Below are 25850 nucleotides of genomic sequence, written 5' to 3'. Positions count from 1 at the left end.
AGCATCTGGTCAATAATGAACTTTAATACTTTATAGTACCTAGTTTTATTTTATAATTTTTAAAAATAATTATTATGATAATAATATTAATACTTATTTTTATATATGAGAAATTGAAAAAGTTGTACAATTTACAATTAATATTTAATATAATTAGTAATATTAAAGGTTATCAACAACTAATTAATATCGTTTTCAAAAAAAACAACAACTAATTAATATCATATCATATGCATGAAATCAAATTCAATTCAATAAAAACTTTACCATAAATTTAACATAAACATAATATTTTGAAAGTATTTTCTTCTTTATATCAAATGTTACCAAATGTATCAAATAATGTTATTTTTTAAATAATCTAATTTACTTCCCATTATGTGATTTATTGCCAAATATAACATAATTTTCTCTTATATGGAAATGTACTCACGTGTAAAAAGGGTAAGAAAAAATCATGAACCTTTAAGATTATAATGACATTTTTAAATCTAACAATCATAGATTGGATTGGAACGTGGAGGGTAGCATTGCAAATTAAGAGGAAAGACGAGGGCAAAGATGTAAAAAACGAGGTAAGTGATGACGGGTGGGACCGTAACGTTTATAAATGCGCAGAAAGCCGATAAGGAAACAAAGATAGCGACTCGCAGCAATCACGCCATAGACGTTAATGCAACCAAAGTGGAAATCGGATAGTAATAAATCAAAATATCAACAAATTAAATTAATGAAAAAGACCAAAATTTCATGCTAGTTACAATTTTTTAGACATTTTTTTCATAACATTTCTTTTTGACCGGTCAAAAATTCATGAGAAATCCACTAAATTACATGAGTTACAATTTCAACTTTGAATTTAGTGAGACTTATATGAATTTTAACCTATGAAAGAGTAAGTGTTAGAAAGAAAATGTTGCTGACGCGCTAAAATATCCCACCAGTGTTGGGGAAGTGAGTGAGTTCCGCTAATCTAGTTCCACATACAAGCAAATGCAAACTGTTTCCTACGCGTCTTTTAATTTTTTCCTCCTTCATTTCCCATAATTACTTAATTTAATTTCACCTATTTTTTTATTATTTGTTAATTTATCAGTCAAATATTTTCCATAATTTTCTGGAAGGAGAAGGAAGATTAAAGGGTTTAGGAACGAAAACTGGTTTCATTCATCTCTCCGTTCTGGAGAGAGGAACCACTCTCTCTCTCTCTCTAGAATCTGGATACGCATTTTCATTAATTTTTTTCCTTTTCAATTTTCTATTTAAATTAACAAAAAAAAAAAAACAAGATTTTAGTTTGTCTGTGTTGTTTGTTTGTGTTTGTGAGAGAAGAGAGAATTCAGTTGTGTTGTGTCGTGTGTGATTTTCTGAGAATACGAGATGAGTTGTTTTTCATGCCTGTTTTCTCGCCGGAAAGATGTAAGCAGGGTTGAAATTGATGACAATGCCACTCGATCTGGTTCTTCTTCAGGTTCTTACTCTCTTCTTCACTCTCTGTTATTAAAAATATCATTTTATTTATTTATTTATTATTTATTATTGATTATTGATGATGATGTGTGAATTTTCAGGGAATGGGGGTGTGAATGCTGCTGCTGCTGCTACTGGTAAGGGTTTTTGAATCAATCTTATTAATACTAGTCAAATTCTGTTAAATTTTTTGAAACTTTATGTCAAATAATGCGGTTCTGGTTTAATTTTAGTTATTGGGGTGATTGCAGATGGTGAGAGGAAGAGGGAGACCAAGGGGAAGGGGAAGGGTGTGAGTAGTAGCAATGGTAGCAGCAATGGCAAGACTGCTGCGGCTAGTTTTGGCTTTCGCGAGCTTGCCGATGCAACAAGGAACTTTAAGGAGGCCAATTTGATTGGAGAAGGTGGTTTTGGAAAAGTTTACAAGGGTCGTCTCACGACTGGCGAGGCAAGTTTTGCTTTTTCACTTTTCTATCAATTGAGATCACATAACAACTTCCTGAAATTTATGAAATGTTGGATTTTTCTGTTGTCTTTAGTGTATGTTTATTTTGACGTTTGTACGATGATGTCACTTATGTAAATGTATTGATAGGAAAAGCTTGAATTTGTCAATGCTCACTTTTCAAATGATTGTGCGTGTTTGGATCACTGTTTTCAGAATTGATATTTGGTAAAAGTGAGTTGTGGGTGAAGTGATTTATGTTTAGGATGCGAAATGTGATTTCTAAATGATAATGTTGTGAAATCGAGTTAGGAAATCTCGTAATTGATTATGTCCTTTGCAGAAGCTACTCTCTTTAGCTTCTCAGCAGAATTGATTTTGAACTGAACTCGATTCTCTAAGTCGATTGACAAACACCTATATTATCACCTATTAGTGATTCTGGTCTTTTAAAATCGACTACGAGCCTGTTTCTATTGACACAACCAAAGTTTAAAGGACAGAATAAGAGGGTTGAGTTGGGGTTTTGTGTGCCTCGGAAAGAGGGATGAGAAATGACAACAGGCTCTATAAGGTTCTCAAATGTGGAACTAAACACACACAGACAGAACAACAACTTCCCAAAATTTATGAACTGATGGAATTTTCTGTTGTCTTATTATTCTGACCTAAAATATTATCTGCAGGCTGTTGCTGTAAAACAATTAAGTCATGATGGTCGTCAAGGTTTTCAGGAGTTTGTGATGGAGGTTCTTATGTTAAGCCTGCTGCACCATACCAATCTTGTTAGGTTAATTGGTTACTGCACTGATGGTGATCAGAGGCTTTTGGTTTATGAGTACATGCCCATGGGATCCTTGGAAGATCATCTTTTTGGTAATGTCTTGATTGTTTATTTCTCTCCTGCACTTAGATCGTGAATAGTCAGTTATAATATACAACTCAAGGCTTTAGAAGTTCCTATTAATTGTTTTGGATAGTTTGTTCTGTTCTTGATACATGTACTTGCTTTCGTGTAGCAACACCGGTGATGTAATTTGACTTGACACTTTCCCTTTTCTTGGGGTGTTCTAATAATTCATTTATATTTACCCTGAATTAAAACTCTGACTGCTGCAAGTAATACAAACTCAGACTTTCTATGTGGATTAAGTGTCTTTAAGACATAATTTATTTTTTAATCTTTGTATAGGATTAGAAATCTATCAAGAGTCTAAGCAACTGTAAGGGTTGCTCATTTTGTTCTTACTGAGAAAAATTCATTTATCTTTGCCTTGCAAGCTTATTTTTAAGTTTAGGTATGTATCATGAGTGCCTGTTGATATTTGGTTCCCATCAACCACACTCTTTAGAATGAATAGCTTTTGTCCACTTGCATCTTCAATGAACAATTCTTTGTTATTGAGTATAAATTGGACAGTAGATTAATTATGTCAGGAGTCTTATGCCAATGAACTTAGTCCACTATGGATTGAAATGGTGACATTCTTTTCCTTCTAAGTTTTGCCTATGACAAAAATGTTCCTGATTGCTTTTATGAATGCAATATGTGAACGAGTTTAGACCCCAATAATTTTCCCTCCCTTTAAAAGATGAAAAAAATTGAGAAACCTTGTTATTTATTTCCTTCTTTTGGGATTTTGCTATTTAGTGTTGGGTGCCCTAAGCAGCTTCTGGATTTTCAGTTGGCATGATTTTGAAATTTGGATTATTCTATGCTAACTAAAAGAGATCCCACTTGTTTTGTATAGCTCTACATTTGGTACAATTTAAGGAAGTAAATATATTGGTTTAAATGTAAAATTTATGAGACAAACAATGATTTGGTTACCTCATTAGGAATTCCTCTGAGAATACGTCCCAAAATTATATTCTCCTTTGTCATATTTTTTGGTACCAACTTTATATTATCAAACCCACGCATTATGTCATAACATATTTCTCATTTCAGAGCTTAGCCATGACAAAGAGCCCCTAAATTGGAGTACTCGGATGAAGGTTGCTGTAGGAGCTGCTCGTGGCCTTGAGTATCTCCATTGTACAGCAGATCCGCCTGTTATCTATCGAGACTTGAAATCTGCAAACATCTTATTAGATAATGAATTCAACCCGAAACTGTCTGATTTTGGGCTTGCTAAGCTTGGACCTGTTGGAGACAACACTCATGTTTCAACCAGAGTGATGGGTACATATGGCTACTGTGCTCCAGAGTATGCTATGAGTGGCAAGTTAACTCTTAAATCTGATATCTACAGCTTTGGTGTGGTTTTGCTGGAGTTGCTCACTGGACGCCGAGCAATAGATACTAGCAGAAGACCTGGAGAGCAAAACTTAGTTTCATGGGTAAATACTTGAATTGTATAGTTATGTTATAAAGTGTTTCCTTTTAGATTCCTCGAGTGTGAAAAAATTTGAAAGTATGTATCATTACAAAAGCATTGACTTGTGATAGTAGTTATCCTTACATGGGATTCTTTAACATTCCACATGTCTTTTAGCTTTGTAGATAACTGTATCTAGATTGATCTGCATTAAGACTAATTCTTAAACCTTTTGTTTTTCTTTTTTTCCAGGCTCGCCCATATTTCAGTGACCGGAGAAGGTTTGGACACATGGTTGACCCTCTTCTGCAAGGACGCTTCCCATCGCGCTGTTTGCATCAGGCAATTGCTATAACTGCTATGTGTCTCCAGGAGCAACCAAAATTCCGTCCACTTATCACCGACATTGTTGTTGCACTGGAATACCTAGCTTCTCAGGGTAGCCCTGAAGCCCATTATCTATATGGTGTGCAGCAACGACCTTCGAGGATGGAAAGAAATTAATTTTCACAGTTACCAGATTCATAGCTTGAGTTCCATTTCTGTATATGATTTTGGGTACAGATTTTCCTTATCAGCTTCATCAGTGTAAGCAATCAAATCAACTGCCCTATTTAAATGTTAAATATCATTGCTCTAGATAACTTATTGGCATAGCTTTATTGAAGATAAACTTCTTGCTATAGCAGTAGTGAACATTTATTCTTGTGGATCTATCAATTTGCAATGGACCCCAGTTTATGCTTATTTAGTCTTTGAACTTCGACAAGGCCCCTATGACATGTTTCTTGTCATTTCAACCAAATGAGGTTGTGTGTTTGCTTAAAAGTTGAAAAAAGTAAGAGCACATTCCCTCAATCCATCCATTTGGTTCCATTGGCTTTTTTGCATTAGAAAGAGGGAAATGTGATTTTTTGAGTTCAATCAAATGATATCCAAACATGCTCGATGGTAGGCGAAGAGGGTTTTCTCTTGTTGATTGTGAAAAATTTATGTTGTTTGGTTTTCCCAATCTCCATTTTGCAACATGTTGCTAAACGATATTAAGTAAGGTTATATCATTCTGACTATATTTTAAGAGGTTAATTTCTATGCACCGACAGTGTAAAAAGTTTTATACCATCATTCAATCACAACCTTCCATTTTCTATTTTAGATATTATTAAATTCAAAATTAATTGTGAGCTAACAAAATGGAGGAATGTGATTGAATGATGGTGTAAAACTTATTTACACCGTCGGTGCATATAAATTAATCTCATATTTTTAATAGTGAGAGTGAGAGAGAAAGAGAAGAAAAATGCTTTGAAGTTATTTTGTGCTGATACTATTTTCATTGCTCCGAGATAGTATTAAATAGGCTTAATTACAACTTTGGTCCCCGACGTTTATCAATGTCACGATTTTGGTCCTCCATCTAATTTAATTACATGGATGGTCCCCGACGTTGTAGGTCGTGTGCAACGTTAGTCCTACCGTTTATTTCTTAATGGAGGAGGCTTACGTGGACGTCTAGTTGGAGAGAAAAATGAGATCTGAGGAGAGAGGGAAGCACGTGAGTATCACGTGAACTCACGTGAACCTTATATGAACTCATTATACCCAAATCTGAAACCCTAGGGATCTAAATCGCGTTACCTTCTTCGTTCCAGGGAGGTCAGGGGTTTGGGTATAATGGGTTCAGATAAGGGTCACGTGATACTCACGTGCTTCCCTCTCTCCTCATACATCATTTCTCTCTCCAACTGGACGTTCACGTAAACCTCCTCCATCAAGAAATAAATGGTAGGACTAACGTTGCACACGGCCTACAACGTCGGGGACCATCCATGTAATTAAATTAGGTGGGGGACCAAAATCGTGGCATTGGTAAACGTCGGGGACCAAAGTTGCAATTAAGCCTATTAAATATACTCAACTTGTCTTTTGGGTCGTCATCAAAGGACTAGGCTACTGGCTACTTATCAATTTGATACATTCTCACTCTCTTTTTTCACCCCAATTTCTTTTTAATTTTTTCTTTTTTTTCTTTTTCTTCTTTTCTCATTACATTGCCTCACATATTTCTCATTTTCTTTCATTTATTTCTTTCTCACTATTTGGATGGTGATATAAGGTTTGAATGAACATTAGTGTTTGCCGACCATTTGTCATCTCTTCTGTGAGAGCTTGTTTGATTCCCTTTTTACTAGTAGTTTTTTTAAAATTATAGATTGAAACGGAAAACCTGCTACATATTTTGAGAGTTCAAAGTAAAAAACGGAAAATAAGTACCGTTTTGATGAACAATTTTTGAAAGTTTTTCATATCAAACGAGTTTTTCCTTTTCTCTCTGCTTTTAAAAATTCAAACATATTTTACGAAACAGTAACCAAAAATAATACTCTAAGGGTATGTTTGATTACAGTTTTTAAAAACTGTTTTCTGCTTTTAAAAACTAAAAAAATGTAAAAACCTATTTGTTTTCAAAAACTGTTTTCGAAAACAGTTCTCAATTTCAGTTTTTAAAGCTAAAATACCAAAACAGCTAAAATATATTTTCTGTTTTAGATTTTAGTTCTCAGATTACAATTTTTTAATGTTGTTCAAATAATTTTTCTTGAAAAACAGCTTTTAAATAAAATTTTCAAAACCTGCTAGGATAGCTCAAGTGATAGGAGCTGGGGACATATGAGTTGGGTAGGAGAGGTTCAAGAATCGATTCCTGACAAGTGCAATTTATATTTCCGATGTACAAAAAAAATACCGTAAGTCTCAGGAATGTCAAACATATGAAGTCTTGCCTTAACAAGCAACCTGCAGGCTGCAAGCGTGTATATAAAATTCTACATCTATTTTTTCTTGTTGATCACGCATGACTCACAAGCTCTGCTGGTAAGACGGCTATCATATGTTTATTTAACCATTTATGGTTCTGATGTTCTTAATTTGATTATACATGCTTTGACAATAACTGAAAGAGGGTGTAGATGTGAATCATGTGATAATAGAATTAATAGTGAAGAAAGTAAGATTGTCGGATCCAAAATGGCTAACTAATAAATGCATCAATGTCAAATACTAATGTGACTGCACTGACTATTCAGAACATGCCAACCTACTTGAAAGAAAAAATTGAGTCTGTTACTATCACCAAAGTCAGCAGCAGAGTAAATTGGATTCATATGCAGCGTTCCCACCTATTCCATGATAATTACACGTAAATTCCCTTTCCTTGCCATTTCATCTTCTTTTGTTTCTGTTTTTTTCTCCAAAATTCCACGTTTCTCTGTAGCTAGACCAATAGTCTTTGCATTCCATAGTTTTAGAACTCTTGAAATGAAGGCTCAAAACTTAAAATCAAACCATTGAGACTTACTCCTTTTTTCACTAACTTGAAACTATTCTGCTTAGGGATGCATGTTGGTAATAAACATACATAATTGAATCTATTTATGTATGATAAATCTTTATTTGGTAAAATATACTTCATAGCAACCACCTAAAAAAAATTGCAATTTTGTTCTTAACATGTACTTTTCTTCCTACAACTTTTTAAAATAGATTGATTTATCATACTTTTTTTTTCTCTAAACAACAATTCAAATACAATAAAGAAAACGGGGACTTAAATGTGTCACAAAATCTTGCAAAACAAATCCGTCTTCATTTTTAGTAATCTTAACCACCTATATGATGATTTGTTAATAGACCCACTATATATATATATATATCCTAGCCCTATGGATTTAGATCCTCTCCAGCCACTTGTGTCTCCAGTCTCTCTCCTGCAGCTCTTTCAACCATTGGATGCCAGATGGGTTAAACAAATGTTATGTTGGCCCCATAGTCTTTTTCTTCTTCTTTTCCTTCTTGAATATGCATAGCGGCCCCATGATTCCACTTTAATTTTTCTTTCTCTATTGGACTTACTATAGAAAAACAAGAAAGGATAGTGGTTTTCTTAGGAATTCTATCTTTGAGATGTTAACCAATCTCAAATGTGGTGTACTAAGAGCAAATGGCACAAAGATATGTGATCACCATGTTCATATTCATTCACCTTTAATTTTCTTCTTTTACTAAGTATAAGTGTTTGATTTAGTCCATGTCCATTAATGAATTGTTTTGGTCGAGACTAGTTACAGTTGAGTGAATTAGCAACTCAACCTCAACCGTTGACCCTCAAAATGGCATTGTCTCCTTGGCTCCTTGCATTGCAATAGTTTGCATTGCTTCACCTCCTGCATGGCAATCGAGTTCAAGCCGATTACAATCATTACAGGCGATAAAATTCTTTTTACTAAGTATTCAGTGTAACTATATCCACAGTTTCGAATTCAAGATTTCTGATTTCTGCAGCACAAATTAATCTACAAATTAATCTACGCGGTTGTTCATGATTTATCAACTTGCACAATTATTAAATTATATTAGATTTGTGACCATATATAGTAGAGGAGGGCCCGGCCATGATGTTTGATTTGAGGAGCGGATTGAAACTTTAACGTCACTTTTGAATTCGACGTTGCGTATACCTCAATAATTTCAACACAAGAAGAAGAGCTAGTATAAAAGCAACGTGTGGCACTAAGACAAATTCCGATGAATCCAATGACTATACTATAAACAAGAAATTAAAGTCAAGACTTATAGAGACAGGCATAGTCATAAATAAATCCATGGAAAAGGTCAAGAAGTCACTGTTCATCCATTTCGTATCATACATACATCTCTCTGCCTTTGATATTTCTTGACACTTTCTCCTCTCCTTCCTGGAACAATTCCCACAGCATAACATATAAACAAGTATGTGAGCTTCCAATTCCAAACTAGCTAGATAGACTTCACTTGTTTGGTTGGTTGCTGCAGCTATAGTTTTCTTCCCAGAATCATGGGAAATTGTTTGGCAAAACAAGGTGATGATGATCAGGTTAAGAAGAAGATTACTGCAGCCACCAATAAACCACGCACATCCCCTGCTACAGGTACTGTAATCACGATCACATGTGTGTATGTGTATATTCAAGTGTGCCCTTTATGTTTACTTATTTAAATCATTACAAAATATGAATTAATATGAATGTTCAACTCACACACATATGTACATGTAGCTTAGTGAGATGAAATATTTGATTAATATGCGCTCCAGAACACCTGAAAATACAAAATGTTAGTATAAGAAACATAGGAAGTGGTAGCTAGCTATATCATCCACCTCTTCCTACGTTTAATTTTGACTTATCAGCATTTTTTGCAACTTTCCTTCGTAGCACCCGTAGAATGTAGCATTATTCATGATGCTACTGCAGCACTAGAGGCACCTTGTACCGGGAAGATCGTGAAGCCGAATCTGAAAATGTTCCCATTGGATGATTTGAAAACTGCCACAAGAAACTTCAAACCAGACACGATTCTCGGAGAGGGTGGTTTTGGGCGTGTTTTCAAAGGATGGATCGATCCCAAGACCTTCAAGCCCTCAAGAGTTGGTGTTGGAATCCCTGTTGCTGTCAAGAAATCTAGCTCTGACAGCCTCCAAGGTTTAGAAGAATGGCAGGTACGTTTGTTTCCTTCCTCTATCTGCCATTTTTTTTTTTGTTTAAACCATTTGTGTGTCCTATCTTGTTCAAGCCTAGTAGCTAGAGTCACTATGGACGGCAAAGCCAACATACCTGCTTAAGTTAGAAGCATCCCAACTCCAGTTGATTTATGCGTTTGGCAGTTCTTGTGTCATTGTTACTTTCAAGTTTCAATGTATATGTGACCAAAAAGAAAAAGACATGATTGAAGTTGGCACTAATTAATCTCATCCATTTAGAGTTTCATTTTAATCAACTTCTTCGATTTTCATTGCATAGTGTATATCTATTTAAAGTGATTCTAGAAAGATTTCTTGCCGAATGCTGAATATACTATATAAGAAATTATAAATACATATTTAACATTACTGGATTTGTCATTTGTGTATGGATGGATATTACTTATAGTACTGATAAACAATCAATGATATCTGATATATGACAGGTGCATTTTTAATTAGTATAAGCCTAACAATATGAATGCGTGTGTAATTTGCTTAACATAGAGGGTAATGTATTTCAAAGCTTTAATAAATGTCAATTAAGAATCATGTGGAACAGAGTGAAGTGAAATTTTGTTAATTGAGCTAGCTAGTGCTTGACTCACTGTTTTACTGTTAGTTTGAATGGTTCAAATGAAGATTGGTTTTACAATGTTTTTGTGTGCCTGCAGAGTGAAGTGAAATTTTTGGGGAAGTTCTCTCATCCAAACCTGGTTAAACTACTAGGATACTGCTGGGAGGAAAGTTGTTTCTTGCTTGTGTATGAGTACATGCAGAAGGGGAGCTTGGAAAGCCACCTATTCAGAAGTAGGAAACTGCAGTAACTGTGTGTTGTGATTTGTGACATTTAAGACTTTTTTGTCTATATGATAATATTGTTGTTGCAATTGCAGAAGAAGGTCCAGAACCCCTTTCTTGGGATATAAGGCTCAAGATAGCCATAGGAGCTGCTAGAGGCCTTGCTTTCTTGCACAATTCAGAAAAATCTGTCATCTACAGAGATTTCAAGTCCTCCAACATTTTACTTGATAGGGTATGTAATTAATGATGTTCAATTCTTTGAATAGAGACAACAATAACGTGTTTGGTTCTACGGTGAAATGCTTCAGAGTCCAAAGTTACTTGAGATTAGAAGCTACAAGTTTTAACTTCTAAATAAATGTGACTTGAATTCTGAGCAAGTTGTAAAACTCTTTGTCCAAGAGAATGTTCATCATTAACTGTGTAGCAATTTCTTGTTGCTATAACTTTTCATGATTAGGATTTCAATGCAAAGCTTTCCGATTTTGGGTTGGCAAAGCTTGGCCCTATCAATGGAAGATCTCACATAACCACGCGGGTCATGGGCACCTATGGATATGCAGCCCCTGAGTACATGGCCACAGGTACACACCATACTTACTGTGATTTTTCACCGTATATCTAAACATGCGCTAAATTGATTCCTTACACCTTTGATGTGTGTTTGAAATTGAAAAAGTCTATAGATCATTGGTGGACTTGATAATTATTTTGTTGCAAAACTAGTTTGTTGACTTATTCATGAAGAATTCCTCAACAACAATGGAACTTTCAGAAAAGCTAGCATAGATAATGACTCATAAATATACATCTGAAATTGACAGGTCATCTCTACGTGAAAAGTGACGTGTACGGATTTGGTGTGGTTCTGCTGGAAATATTAACGGGCCTAATAGCACTGGACAAAAACCGGCCCACGTATGAGCAGAATTTGGTGGGTTACGCGATGCCATCTCTAAGTGACAAAAAGAGTCTAAAAAAGATAATGGACCCAAAGATGGACCAACAGTATTCAATAAAAGCAGCACTTCTAATAGCTCAGCTTATACTCACATGTTTGGAATCTGACCCAAAGAACAGGCCTTCTATGGAGGATGTTTTGAGTACCTTAGAGAAGGCCCAAAGCATCAAACATAAGCCCAAAGTGAAGAAAGCACTAAATAAGGAGCAGCCCAAACCAATTCATTACAGCAATGGTTACTCCAAATCAAGAACTCACTCCCCTCAATAGTAATCTACTATGTACCACATGTGGTTTTCTTTTGTTAAGAATATGGTAGAATAGAAAGAACACACATCTAGACTATAGGACAGGACATTAGTGACATGCTAAGGAGATCAATAAAAGTTCACTCTTGCGTAGGTGCGCCAGATGATCTCTCTAAAGTTACCACAGGTCTTCTTTAATTAACCATTATATGTTGTTAATTAGTAATACATGAGTTCCAATCCATCCCCTGAATTGCACTTTACTATATGTGCACATATAATTGTTATATTAGATGTAAACTCTCTTAGAATTAATGTTTAGATAGCTTATTTTGTCGCATGTGGCACAATTTTCTTTTTATTCACCTGATAAATGAAACAACAAAACAATTTAACACTTATTCATGTGTCTCCACTCCACTCAAAGCAATCCTTATAGTTATAGATTAAGATAGGAATTTTTAGTCTATATAGAGGTATGGTAGACATTATGGTTTATTAAGTGCTCCACATAATCCTTCTAAAAGGCCACACCTGTACGCTCTTGGGCTATTTTCCAAGTCAGTCTCCCATTATTAAATAAGAAGGTTCTTATCTTTTGTGTGCATATTCTTGAATCTCTCAAGTATAAGAGTACTATTACTTGTCCAACTTTCCCAAAGTCATTTTCATTGGTTCCTACTTACCTTTGGATCCTTAATGGAAAGTTGGTTGGTGACTTTATTGGGATTCAGTTAACCTAAGATTTCAGTCCATTTATTTTCCTTGTCTAGATATATAAGGACGCTTACTCTTGTAATGGGACCAACTTCCATGATTTGATCTTACTATCAAAATGGTGTATTTTTTTTTTTTAAATTGCACAACTAGCTAGATTAGGTAATGAAAATGTTAGGGACAAATCTAACTGGCACAAGACCCACTTTTGACTTTTGAGGACTTCATCACGCTATGAGATCGAGAGAGCTAGAATCTGCTTTTCCATTGAGGCGTGGCTTCGATCGGTTGTGTTGTGTGCGTATGCGCCTCTGAGGCGTGTAGCTAAATTGCATGATCGATGGAGGCGTGTAGCTTTTCAGCGGAAATCACAACGTCATATGAAAGTATGAAACCCAATGATCATTCCTACTTAAACCAATTGGCCCACTATGGTAAACCTCAACTACACACACAATTCACCTTTTCACACTAAACAAATTGGGGAATCAAATGTGTACACAGTTGTTTAACACTCAATTTCTTAGGTGATTAATAGTTCGAATATCAACTTTTGTGAAAGAGAAAAAATTTATTGGTCAATCTCTGATCATTAAGTTGACTGACAGCGGGACAAAACATTAATTTTACCACTATCGAATCCTGACAATAGCGGTTAACTGTAAAAGAAAATCAAAAATGATTTGAGAACTACAATTTGTTTTAAAGCTGTGACACTTGCAATTTGAGATGGTTTCTAACCGCTACAATTTATAGAGTGTTAGAAAAAATAAACTCAGCAATTTGTGGAACTTAGGAACAGCCGCAAATTATAAATGTTAGGTGTTTTACTGAAATAATAATAATATAAGTTTTGCAATTTACGGTGATTTGGTTAATAAACGTCACAAATTAGAGGTGTTGAGTATCTAAATAAACATAATAGCGGTACATGAATCAACATGGAGAAAAAAAGTAAAGAAATCAACACCCACCAAGTTTCTTGCGAGAAAATTGTATTTTTACGCACTCTATTCACTTCTACTTAGTGAAAGTAGGAAAAAAAATGAGTGATGTATGAGACGATAAAAAAGAAAAAAGAAAATATATAAAAATGAAATAGAAAAAAGAGGTGTAATTAAATATATCAAAAGTGTTTACCAAACGCCAAAACCTCTCTTCCAAATTAAATTGAGTTTTAGTTCAAAAAAGAAAATTAAATTGAGTTCACTAATCCCACCATTTTGGGTCAGTGTGTAAGGTCCTACACCGCCTGGATCCACTTTCACACTAGGCATCATCATGAATCCCACTCACTCGCCTCTCAACTTCTAACAACACTTCTTAATGATTGAAAGGTCTGTTCTCAAACTCCCTCTCTTCCTGTTCTTTTACCAACTTGTCCATTTTTCATATATCAGTAGTACAGAACACAGCATAATAGCTCATCATCACACATTGTAGCCGTTTTGCTTTGACCATTCCCTTCTTCATAAACATTTATTCATCCCCTTCCTGCAGGACCCTTAGATGATGGAATATTGATTAAAAATAAAAAGTACTCCATATAATTAACACTCCACATGCCTTGTTAGTAATAAATGAACTAATTCATTTGCAATATTATTTAAATATAAAGTTTTGGAATCTTGCATGCGCGCCGTGCATGTTACTTACACAAAATTATTTTGAATTTCAGGTTCATAATGTGTTAAAGATAAACCAGGCTGGTCCATTTCATTATGGTAATCGATTTTTCATGATGGGGTCTTCGGCTTCCTTTCATCACAAAATCTAACAGCGCTTACATACCCACTAGCCACTACTACTCTAGTTATTGTGGAAGGGATTGATCTATAGTTAATATATACTTGAATGACTGTACCTAGTAAGGGAATTGAAGTAAGTTCGATGGATAACCATGCATATAACCCTACTTGATCAAATTAATGTCACACAAACGATTAGTCAACCCATTCATACACAGCCAAAGTCAATATATACGATATAATTATTGATAGCCTCAACATTCAACAATACTAATGAGTCTGGAGGTACTAGGGAGTACTATATGGATTGACTTGAACCGATAATTAAATTCTTGGTAGAAGTGAATTTTTTGTGAATCTCTATCGGTTCCAGCCACAGCAGGTGAATTTATATATATATAAAGCTCACTTGAGCTATAAGTATTAAATACATTAAACAATGAAGTTAATCAAATTAAATTTCTGTTTAACATTCAATATAATGTAACTTTTGAAACATGTCAATCTTTTTATTTTTTGACTTTACACATGCCAATATAATGTAACCTTTGAATTAAATTATGCAATAATTTTTTATTAAATAAATTAAATATAAATATTAATTTAGCTACCTATACTAAATAATAAAATTATAAACTAGATTTTGAGTTTTTTTTTACATTACCCATTTATTATTTCATTATTTCAAGAAAACAATCATCAACTGTAAAAAAACTACATTAAATCATATGGCAGTACTATATATTAAATAGTAAAAATAGAAAATATATTAAATAATAAAAAACTCCCGTTTTAATTAATTGTATTAACTATTAATTATAAATTTCAGTTACTTATAAAAAAATATTTATAAGTATTAATTAAAAAATGTTAGAATACTAATTATCAATCATAAATTGAAGGGTAGAAAGTTAAAATACAACTATGTAATATCTTGATACACAAAAAAATATTGAGAGTTAAAATTAATTATAATAAAATAATATTTATTAAAAAATAATTAAGAAAATGTTGTCTTTAAATAAAAAAGTGGCGCTCTATAGGTATTTACCATTAACTATAATATGTGTGTCTTCATTGAAAAAATTCTTTAAATATAATATTTGATCTATTATATATTAGTAGAAATTACTTGAAAAAGAATAACGGAGTAAAATAACTATGACTAAAGTTGAATAAGTTTAAATTTAATAAATAATTCTTTACACTAATAAAATTATTTCTTATTATAATTTTAAAAGTTAAAATTAATTTATTGTGGATATAATGTGTAAAAAATATGTCTTTATAAATTATTTACGATATTAAAATTTATTACTTGATTTCATATATTTCAAATTCACATAATGATTTTCTATATTTTTTAAATGAATAAAATTTTAAGTCTACTTCAATGCTAATTATTTAATATCAATTACTACAGAGAAATGCATGCGTATTTAATAATAAAGTTGTTTGTGTTGAACATATATGAGACTATTGCTTGGTTTGTGTGTTTGGTGGGTCAAGGGGAAGTGGAATGATTGTCCATATGATTTGGAACAGTTTGCTAGAGGCTTTGAGCGTATCGAATGACCACGAAAACAAAAGATGCCACGAACAGTGTGTTGGGAGCAACCGCCAGCCACTATTTTGAAGTTTAATGTGGATGAGGCGACGAAAGGGAACCCAATGGTAAGTGGTATTGGCGGGGTTTTGTGGGATTAAGGAGGAGGTGTTAGGTTACTTTGCAAAAGGAACTGGAATGTTGTGAGCTTTTGACGAAGGTTCAAGTAGTGTTACATGCTTTGTTATTTTTCCAGCAATTTAAATTTTCAAATGTGGTGGTTGAGAGTGATTCCTCCTTAGTGGTTGGGTGAGTGTCTAGGGGAGATAGGAGGTCATGGAAATTGTAATTCAGTGTGTTGGTGTGGTGCATGTATTGCGTGAGGGAAACACTATGACGAACTTTTTGGTAAATTAAGGGTGTGGTAGAGAACAACAGATAGGGTTTGTTGTGATCCAATGTAATTATCTAAATGAGAAGATTGTTCTCATTTTTATTGCGTTTCAATATTTTTTTAAATATCAATTATTAATTTGAGTAATATTAATTATTTAGATCTAGAGAACTCTAATTCTATTTAATGAATGTCTCACCTCCATTATTATTTAATTTGTCATATTTTATAATTAAACATATTTTATATTTATATTTATTAAAACTATAATAATTATATATAATTTTAAAAATATTATAAATCAACCCGTGCAACGCACGGGTATTATTTCTAGTTTATTATATTAATTCTCACTTACTCCATTGACACTTTTTTATAATTCAGACTCTTAAAAACTTTGTTGATGTCCTTAATATAAGATCTCCTACTAGATTTTAGAAATATTTATTAGTATTTTCTACCATATAATATACCCTATATTTATTTAGCTTTTGTAATTCTTAAATTTTGACTACCACTTAAAGTGAGCGAACCCAAAGAAGAGAGAGAAAACTGACTCTGATAATTATGTTTTCGGGTAACTGTTACAATTGGTTGATTTACCTTATATAGTACTAATTCTATAACTGCATGTGACAGCTCGACATATAGAAAGCTCACTAACTAACTGCCTAGCTAGAAAGACTAGCTAGCCTACACTCAGGCCCACAATAATAGTGTGAACCTGCTCTATAGTACTCTAATACTCCCCCCACAAGCTCATCTGTGGAGATCATGCATAGTGAGCTTGTGTCTAAGCTCTTGAAACTGAGAAGAAGACAAGAGTTTTGTAAGAGCATCAGCTAGTTGATCTTGAGCTGGAACATGTTTAACATGTAGTTGTTTAGCTTGAACTTTCTCTCTGATAAAAAAGAGATCAAGTTCCATATGTTTTGTCCTTGTGTGTACTTGATACATTAATTAAGGATAAATATAAAAGATTGGATAAACTTTTTTTGATTCATCGGAAAACAAAAGAAATTTGGATACATTTTTTAAAAATTAATATATTAATTAATTTCATTGCATAATTTCTTAATAATCATAATTATCTTAAAATGGTCTTATAAATGATTACGGATTTTTTTTTTTGAAAATATATAGTGATTCCCACCGTGGATATAGGTATAAATGTGATGTTCCAAAACAATTGATGTGAATTTCATTTTAAGAACTCTTCAACATAAAGTATTGAATAGTGGATTTGAATTCCTTTGTGTTTAGTGAAATTTTAATTGATGGTTGACATTTTTCAGAAAGATCATCTGACGCTCTTACTTAAGAGTGAGTCTTTAGTCTTTACCGACTTACCTAACATATCACTAATGTATTGCAAATAGTCTATAAGTGTTATGTTTATGTTATACATTTCTTTTTCAATTAAAACGGAGATGTCTTATCATCGATCGAAAATATTTAACATCTTGATTTCAAATAGTTTTGGAGGATAGTATTAGCACTAAATTACTTGCTCAAATATAATTTCCAAAATCGTTACTAGTTAATAAAAGAAACTTCCAATCCTTGACCTCTCCTTCTATCAATTAACGGAAAAACATAATTTGTCGTGCTAGAGTGTTAGTGTTGTCAGTTGGCAGCTGGTGTTTAATAAGGAAGAAATCTCACACGTATGTCTTTCTATTATCTGATCTTATTTTAATTTTTTTTCCTGCCTCTGTTTAAGATATGTCATTTTCCCTCACCTACTGCACTTCCAAAATGCAAATCGCACTGTCTAATGTCTATGTTCATGGGGAACAAATTTTCACTAGTGAAAGATCAGCACATTTTTTTCTTATCAATTGATGGTTTTTTACTCTTAAAATAACATTTTTAAAAAGGGGAGGAACTGATAATATAGGAATATTAATTTGTGAATAAATTAAACTCCCTATAAAATCTGTGGTAGAAATTCATAGCAAAAACAGTAAGAAAAATCCATAGGAATTGGGAAGTGATATCCATTTGAAATTTTATTAGAAGAACGGTAAGAAATCTATAAGTGATAATTGTCGGGTTTGTCCGCTCAACCAACACATTTAGGCGGGTTAGATTAGGGGTATTGACCCATTACCTGACATAACTCACACCATTTGAGCCTGCCATTTAACGGGTTGGGTCGGATTGGCCGGCCGAGCCTTGTCTTTTTATTTTCTACAATTTTTTATTTTAAAGACCAAATATTCTCAATTTATCATACTCCAAGTGTTTTTACTAATCCATATTATTTTTTAATTCCCGATATGCAGTAAATTTCTCAATTCAAACCTCTTGAATCCCTTGTTATTAACTACATGCCTTCGAGCTTCAGTTAATTAAGCAAACGTTTGTAATAAAATTAGCTTTTGGAAAAATGTTTAATAGGAAATTGAAAATGGAAGGTATGCAATATAAATGAAAGTTTGTTGTGATTTTCCTTCAAAGTTCTTTTCTTTATGCATTTGGAGTTAAAGTTAATCACGAAATTATAAGGGTTAATTTTGTAATATTATGATATTGAAAGTTTTATAATACTTTGAAGTGATTGAATTATGTTTGTTTATTTGGTGTGAGTGTCATAGTGTTGCTAATTAACTTGGTGTTAGTCTACATCTCTCACTTTTTTATTTTTTTTTTCTCATTGCAAACCTTTTTTATGCTATATTCTTTAAGTTGGCTATCTTGTTAGTCCGCTAAAATGTTGGTTGAGTTGAGATTTTCAATCCAAATGGTAAATTAGGTCAACCCAGTCTATCCTTTATTTTGACGTGTCAATAACGGCCTAAACTAATCATCCAATATCTGATCATTCTTCAGATCTCGACTATTTTAGATTCAAAATTTAGTCATAATTAATGTTCTCTATCCCTCCCCGAGTGTATTGTATGTGGACCGAACACGAGTGTTTGGTAGAAAGTTCTCATCATATCAAGAACCTCAAACTAGAAAAATAAAAACTCATGCTCAACTTTTTGTGGTATTTCATTTGAAACTTTTGGTATCATTGTTTATTGTTAGGGCTAACTCTTAATTAAGGATGATTGTGACACAATTCTATTATATGGATCCTTTTAGAGAACTATTTATCAAGATGAGTTTAATGATCGTGCACTATCAGCGTAAAATATTTTTACACAGACGTCTAATAATTGAATGTTACGTGTTTAAAAGCATTTATGTTCCTTTTTATTTTAATTAAATTTAAAGCTTATATTTTAATTTGGCAGCCCATCATTGACTGTCTGCGTAAAAAAAATGTTTACACTAACAATGCGTTACCATTTAATTCTTATCAAATAAGAAGAGAACTCTTTCTCTTGGGCCTATCAAACAAGACACAAGTTACACCAATAGATCAATGTTTCCTTTATCACAATTATTCACACAAGCTCTCCTTTGTGTTGCCAATTGAGCAATCCATGTGAGTAATTATTTTAAAAAGCATTAGATAAAATTTAGAGTTTTCATGTGTAATAACTTCTGAATTAAATATTTATCTTAACCAATGTGTCTTTATAATTGATAGTTGTGAGATTAATCTCCCGCCCCACAATCAGCATATTAAGTGATATCGGGGTTAGCCAATAATTTTTTTTTCCTCACTCACAAAACTTGGGAGTTGCACCCCCAACTATTTTTTTTTTTCATTTGGGAAATTTTCCTTTCATATTTAATTAAGTGCATGTTTTTTTTTTCCTCAATCAGCATATTAAGTTCTTGTTTTGATAAGTTTTCTCTCTTTTGTGATGACGTCCTCTCCGGTCCAAGCTCCGGGGACGGACACGACGGCGAAACAAGGGGCATGGGATGGCAAACGACGTTCATTCTGGGATATGGTTCTCGGGCAATCAGCGGGGGATGGGAACAAGGCATCGGTGGACTTGATTGCTCACAAACTTGTCCGCATTGAACATGATGATGGAGGCTTCCCCAAGATTTATGCAGCGGATTCTATTGTGGAAGAGCTAAGCAGGCCTTGGAAGGATGCTTTGGTGGTAAAGCTCATTGGAAAGAACCTAGGGTACAACATCATGAAAGCAAAACTGAAGGCCCTTTGGAAGCCTGTGGGAGGCTTTGATATTATCATCATTGATAATGGGTTTTACATGGTGAAGTTTGATAGCAAGGAGGACAAAGACAAGGTGTTGCAGGGGGGACCATGGATGATATTTGATCACTGTGTTGCTGTGGCACAATGGAACCCTGAGTTTGTGCCTTCCACATCCTCTACCTTGAAGTCCTTGGTTTGGCTGTGCTTCCCCGGACTCAACCCGGCGTTCTATGAGGCGAACTTTCTCATGGCTATTGCTTCGGCGGTAGGAACACCGGTGAAGGTGGATGCCAACACGTTACGGCTGCACCGTGGGCGATATGCACGTGTGTGCGTCGAGGTGAACGTTTGCAAGCCAGCTACCACCAAGATTTGGTTTCGAGAACAGTGGATAACTGTGACGTACGAAGGATGCCACATGATTTGCAGTAAGTGTGGATGTTTCGGGCATCTCGCAAGGAACTGTGAACACAATGCAGCGGCGGTGACGGCCGCCGTGCACGAGCAAGCACATGCAAACCCTAGCCATTCACATCCAGCCGCCGATGAGGGAAAGAAGGGGAACGTTCGCGCAAATCATGGCAAGGATGTCGTTGAGAGCAATGATGGCTGGACGGTTGTAAAAGGAAAGAATTCAAAATTGAAAAATCAGAAAAAATCTGGTTTAAATGGGAATATATATAACGTTAATTCAGGGACAGCAAAGTTTGTTGAGAAAAGTAAGGGAATTGTGATCAATGATGGCTAGGTAAGCACAACTAATCCAGGTCAGCAAACCATTGAAACTAATCCTTTTAGTGCAGCTTTTGAAACCGACAAATCCCCACCTCAAACACCACTCAAGCGCCGCCGTGGGGACGCAGGCACGCCGGTGACAATTAAGTCTTCGTCTGCTGCAGAGAAATCAGGTTCGAAGAAGTCGTTCACGAAGGCTACAACAAGAGGCAAGACACAAGCTGTTCGTGGCTTGTTCCATGTTAAACAGGGACATGAGTTTGCATTCAAAGCGGTGAGTTCCGTCGCCGATGTCGCTGTCCCGCAGCATGGGTTGGGTGCGGTACCAGAATTGGAGGATGGGGAGGTTCCTTTGGATGAGCCTCCGGATGCACAACAGCAACAGTGAAGGGCTCTTTGCCCGCACCCACTCCTTTAATGTGTTCCATGATGTTTGACACCGACTTCTCTATTTTGGCGTGGAATACTCGTGGTGCGGCGAGTGCTAGAGTGAAGCGGCATATATGCAGTCTTCTTCAGAAATTTAAACCAAATTTAGTGTTTATAATGGAAACTCATGTCCAGTTTCAGAGTGTCAAGAGCTTTTGGGATGACTTGGGTTTTGTGGCGGTTCACGTCGTTGAAGCACGGGGTCACTCCGGTGGCCTATGGTGTCTTGTGCCAATTCAGAATGCCTCTCAATTTACCATGATAGCTTCCTCGGAGGATACAATCACGGTGCAAGTGCGCTCATGTCGATCTTCTTGGGTTTGCACGGGAGTTTATGCTAGCCCGATTCCCTCATCTCGTGTAACTTGCTGGGATTATCTTGCTTCTCTTCGGCAGCAAGTGAATCAGGCTTGGATGTTGGTTGGTGATTTTAACGATTCGTTGCTGAGCACTGATCAGCGTGGCGGTATCTTTTCTCAGGCTAGGGCTAATTTGTTTGCTGGTATGTTACAAACCTGCAATTTAGTTCCTGTTCACACCATTGGGCTCAAGTACACCTGGATTAAAAAACGGGGTGGTATCCCTGTCATGCATAAAAAGCTGGATTGGTGCCTTGGGGATCCTGATTGGACTATTCTCTTCCCTGATGTTGTTGCTGAAAACCTTACTCGTTTCCATTCTGACCACTCTCCGGTGTTGGTTAGGTGTGGGGGCCCTCCTCTTTTTACAGGATTGCGTCCGTTCAGGTTTGAAGCGGCTTGGCTGTCTCATTCGGATTATGAGCAGGTTGTGGCTAGTGCTTGGTCCCAGCAGGAGGCCCTCCCTACCAACCTTCGCATGGTCCAGGAGCGTTCTTTAGCTTTCAATACTGACGTGTTTGGGCATATTATGAAGCGGAAGAGAATCCTTCAGGCACGTATTCGGGGGATCCAACTTCGGTTGGATAGGGTGGATTCCGCTTCTCTCTCCTTGTTGCATAATCAGCTTCAGGTGGAGCTAGAGCATACCCTTGCTCAAGAGGAGGTGCATTGGTTTCAGAAGTCTAGGGAGCAACAAGCTCTCTATGGGAGTCGGAATACAAGATATTTCCATACCAAAACTCTCATTCGACGGAGGAGGAATAGGATTCATGCACTTGCTTTACCTTCTGGAGAGATGTGCAGAGATGACCAGCTTTTGCAGCGAGAGGCGATTCGTTTCTTCAAGGACCTGTTCTGCTCTTCTTCTACCACGTGTCCTTTGGATGCTTCCAGATACATTTGTCCTAAGATGGGTGCTGATCATGTTGCTCGGCTTGCGGATCATGTGACTAAGCAGGAGGTTTGGGAGGCTGTTTCCACTATGGGGTCTTTCAAGGCGCCTGGTCCAGATGGCTTCCAGGCTATCTTCTTTAAATCTTGTTGGCACATTATTGGAGATAGTGTTTGGCATTTGGTGAGAGACGCTTTTGCAACAGGGAGCTTTGATAGGTCTATTTCGGACACTCTGGTAGCTCTTATTCCCAAGGTAGATGTCCCTTCATTTTTTCGTGAGCTACGCCCCATTAGCCTTTGTAATGTCCTCTATAAAATCATTACAAAGGTGTTGGTCCTTCGCCTTCGACCTTGCCTGCAGGATATTGTGGGGCCGTTGCAGAGTAGCTTTATCCCTGGGAGAGGGACCTCCGATAATGCAATAATTTTCCAAGAGGTGGCACATTTTATGCGTAACAAAAGGCGGCGGAGTAGAAATGTAGTGTTTAAGCTGGATCTGGAAAAAGCTTATGATCGGGTGGATTGGACTTTTCTCCGAGATACTTTGGTGGAGTTTGGTTTTCCCCCTTCTATTGTCACCCTGATTATGCACTGTGTGTCCTCTTCATCCCTCTCTATTATTTGGAACAGGGCCCGCCTTCCTCCTTTTGGTGCCACGAGAGGCCTTCGGCAGGGAGACCCCCTCTCCCCTTATTTATTTGTGCTTTGTATGGAGCGTCTTGCCCATATGATTCACCATGAGGTTAACGATGGTCGTTGGAAGCCGGTTCAGATCTCGCAAGGGGGGCCAGGTATATCTCATTTGTTTTTTGCAGATGATGTCCTTTTATTCGCCAAGGCCGAGGTCTCGCAGATCAGGATTATTCATCGTGTATTGGAGGAGTTCTGTGGGGCTTCGGGTCTGAAGATTAATGTGGCAAAATCAAGGGCATTTGCTTCTTGGTGTGTGGATGGTGCATTGAAAGAACGTATTACTTCCATTACATCCATTCCTTTTACAGATAATATTGGGAGGTACTTGGGGTTCCCAATACACCAAAGCAGGGTCAGGAGGGAGGATTTCACTTTTATCATTGACCGAGTGACTGCTAAACTAGCCTCTTGGAAGGCTAATTTGTTGACCAAGCCTGCACGTCTCACGCTTGCTAAATCAGTCTTATCGGCCATTCCGGTGTATGTAATGCAGCTTAACTGGCTCCCTCAGAGTGTTTGTGACCAGCTTGATGTTGTTGTTCGACGGTTTCTATGGGGGAATGGGAACAACAGAGGTATTCCTTTGGTGGGATGGGACATGATCACTAGGCCAAAAAGTCAGGGAGGTCTTGGCGTCCGTAGTGCTCGTATGACCAATGTGGCTATGTTGGGGAAACAGCTCTGGAGTCTGTTGCAAAATGAGGATAAATTTTGGGTTCAGATTATCGAGGATCATCACCATGTGGCTGGACATTCCATTCTCACTTGTGAAAATGCGGGTGGGTCTTATTTTTGGCGATCAATTATGAAAGCTAAGAGTATATTAAAAGGTGGGTTTGCAGTGAGATTTGGCAATGGGAGCTCCTCTTTTTGGTATGATAGTTGGTCTCCTATGGGTAGGCTCTGTGATTTGGTATCTTATGTTGATATCCACGATACTTGTTTCATCATAAGGGAGTTGATCTCTGATGGACGGTTTAATTTACAGCTTTTGTACACAGTTCTTCCAGAGGTGGTGGCCCATTACTTGCTCAGTTTCACGAATATTTTCCTTGATGAATCTACACCAGATTGTTTGATTTGGAGCCATACTCTGGATGGGTTGTACACTGTTAGAGGGGGCTATGCTTGGCTGCGGGATACTCAGAACGCAGCGCAACCAGGTCCACCAGTAGATCCTTTGCATGACTGGGCAACGATTTGGCGTCTACAGATTCCTGAGAACATTCGGTATTTTATGTGGCAGGTCCTTCATAATTCTTTGCCAACTGAGGCACTCCTGGCGCGCCGCCACCTCCCAGGCCATGATGGTCGTTGTGTTCGCTGTCATGGAGCCGACGAGACTCTCTTACATACCATTCGTGATTGTCCTGAAGCACGTCGGGTTTGGCACGCCATCGGCTTCGTTCTCCCTCCTCAGTTCTTCTTGATGCCTCAGTTCAGTGATGTACTGTCTATGTTCCATGGCTTTAGCTTAGTCATTGTGCTAGCAACAACTTGGATAATCTGGAAGGCCCGTTGTCGGTTCATTTTCACAGAGAAGGTGCAGGTTGTGCATCAGGTGGTTCGGGAGGCTCGGTCACTATGGGTCCTTATAGCTAGCGTGTATCATCGCCCTTCTTCTCAGACGGTTGAGCGTTGGGTTCGTTGGCAACCACCACAGGAGGGTTTTGTCGCTTTGAATACGGATGGGAGCTCCTTGGGAAACCCAGGACCCTCTGGTTATGGTGGTGTCGTGCGGTCCCAACATGGCCTTTGGCTTTTTGGGTTTGCTGGTTTTATTGGTATCTCGGATTGTCTCCGGGCGGAGCTGTTGGCTATTTTTCATGGTTTGCGCCTTTGTTGGGATCGTGGTTTTCGACGTGTTGATTTGTTCTCGGATTCTACTTTGGCGTTGAGTCTGCTGTCTAAGGACCCACTGGTCTTCCACTCCTATGCAGCTATCATTAATCAGATTAAATGCTTACTCCGTCGAGATTGGATTGTTCATAGACATCACCTTCTCCGGGAAGGGAATGCTGTGGCGGATTTCTTAGCCAAGCTCGGAGCGTCGTCTACTTCAGCTAGCTTGGTTTGGGATGAGCCTGTGAATGGTGTAGCTGATTTGTTGAGGGCTGATCTCATGGGTACTTCGTTCATGAGGGTCTAACCTCCTTTCTCTTTTTTCTTTCTTTGCTTTTGTATAAAAAAAAAAGTGCATGTTTGATTTTAAGTTAAATCCAAACGTCTAAGGCCTTATAAAAGAAAATCCAAAATTGTTTTCACATTTCATGCATTATAAGACCTGATAATGCACATTCTCAAATTTTTCTATGCCGAATATGACTTACAACTGAAAATCAGACAACCCAATAATGCATCATTAAAAACATTTATTACTTATATAAAAACAGCTCTAATGTAATTGGGAATGACTACAATAGCTTACATTTAAAAAAAAAACAAGGGACTTGAACTATT

General features: G+C 36.4%; 2 protein-coding genes across 4 annotated transcripts; both read left to right on the top strand.

The window, feature by feature from the left end:
• Positions 1 to 965: 965 nt before the first annotated feature.
• Positions 966 to 4983, top strand: LOC130727896 (probable serine/threonine-protein kinase PBL21). Of its 2 annotated transcripts, none has more exons than XM_057579181.1 (6): positions 966 to 1471; positions 1572 to 1607; positions 1722 to 1918; positions 2602 to 2791; positions 3867 to 4258; positions 4489 to 4983. In XM_057579181.1, exons 1-6 carry the CDS (start codon positions 1381 to 1383, stop codon positions 4738 to 4740), a joined length of 1158 nt encoding a protein of 385 aa, XP_057435164.1. In that variant the 5' UTR covers positions 966 to 1380; the 3' UTR covers positions 4741 to 4983. The 2 variants fall into 2 exon arrangements, with proteins under 2 accessions (XP_057435164.1, XP_057435163.1); XM_057579180.1 differs by having other exon boundaries at positions 1704 to 1918.
• A 3902-nt stretch (positions 4984 to 8885) lies between these two features.
• On the top strand, positions 8886 to 12146 carry LOC130727895 (probable serine/threonine-protein kinase PIX13). 2 transcript variants are annotated; one of them, XM_057579179.1, is made up of 6 exons: positions 8886 to 9203; positions 9498 to 9772; positions 10468 to 10603; positions 10690 to 10829; positions 11058 to 11181; positions 11422 to 12146. In XM_057579179.1, the coding sequence occupies exons 1-6, from the start codon at positions 9110 to 9112 to the stop codon at positions 11826 to 11828; spliced, it is 1176 nt and encodes a 391-aa protein (XP_057435162.1). In that variant the 5' UTR covers positions 8886 to 9109; the 3' UTR covers positions 11829 to 12146. The 2 variants fall into 2 exon arrangements, with proteins under 2 accessions (XP_057435162.1, XP_057435161.1); XM_057579178.1 differs by having other exon boundaries at positions 8888 to 9203; positions 9489 to 9772.
• The last annotated feature ends 13704 nt before the right edge of the window (positions 12147 to 25850 follow it).

Source organism: Lotus japonicus, chromosome 1, assembly GCF_012489685.1.
Source record: "Lotus japonicus ecotype B-129 chromosome 1, LjGifu_v1.2".
NCBI lineage: Eukaryota > Viridiplantae > Streptophyta > Magnoliopsida > Fabales > Fabaceae > Lotus > Lotus japonicus.
This window is presented reverse-complemented; position numbering and strand designations above follow the sequence as displayed.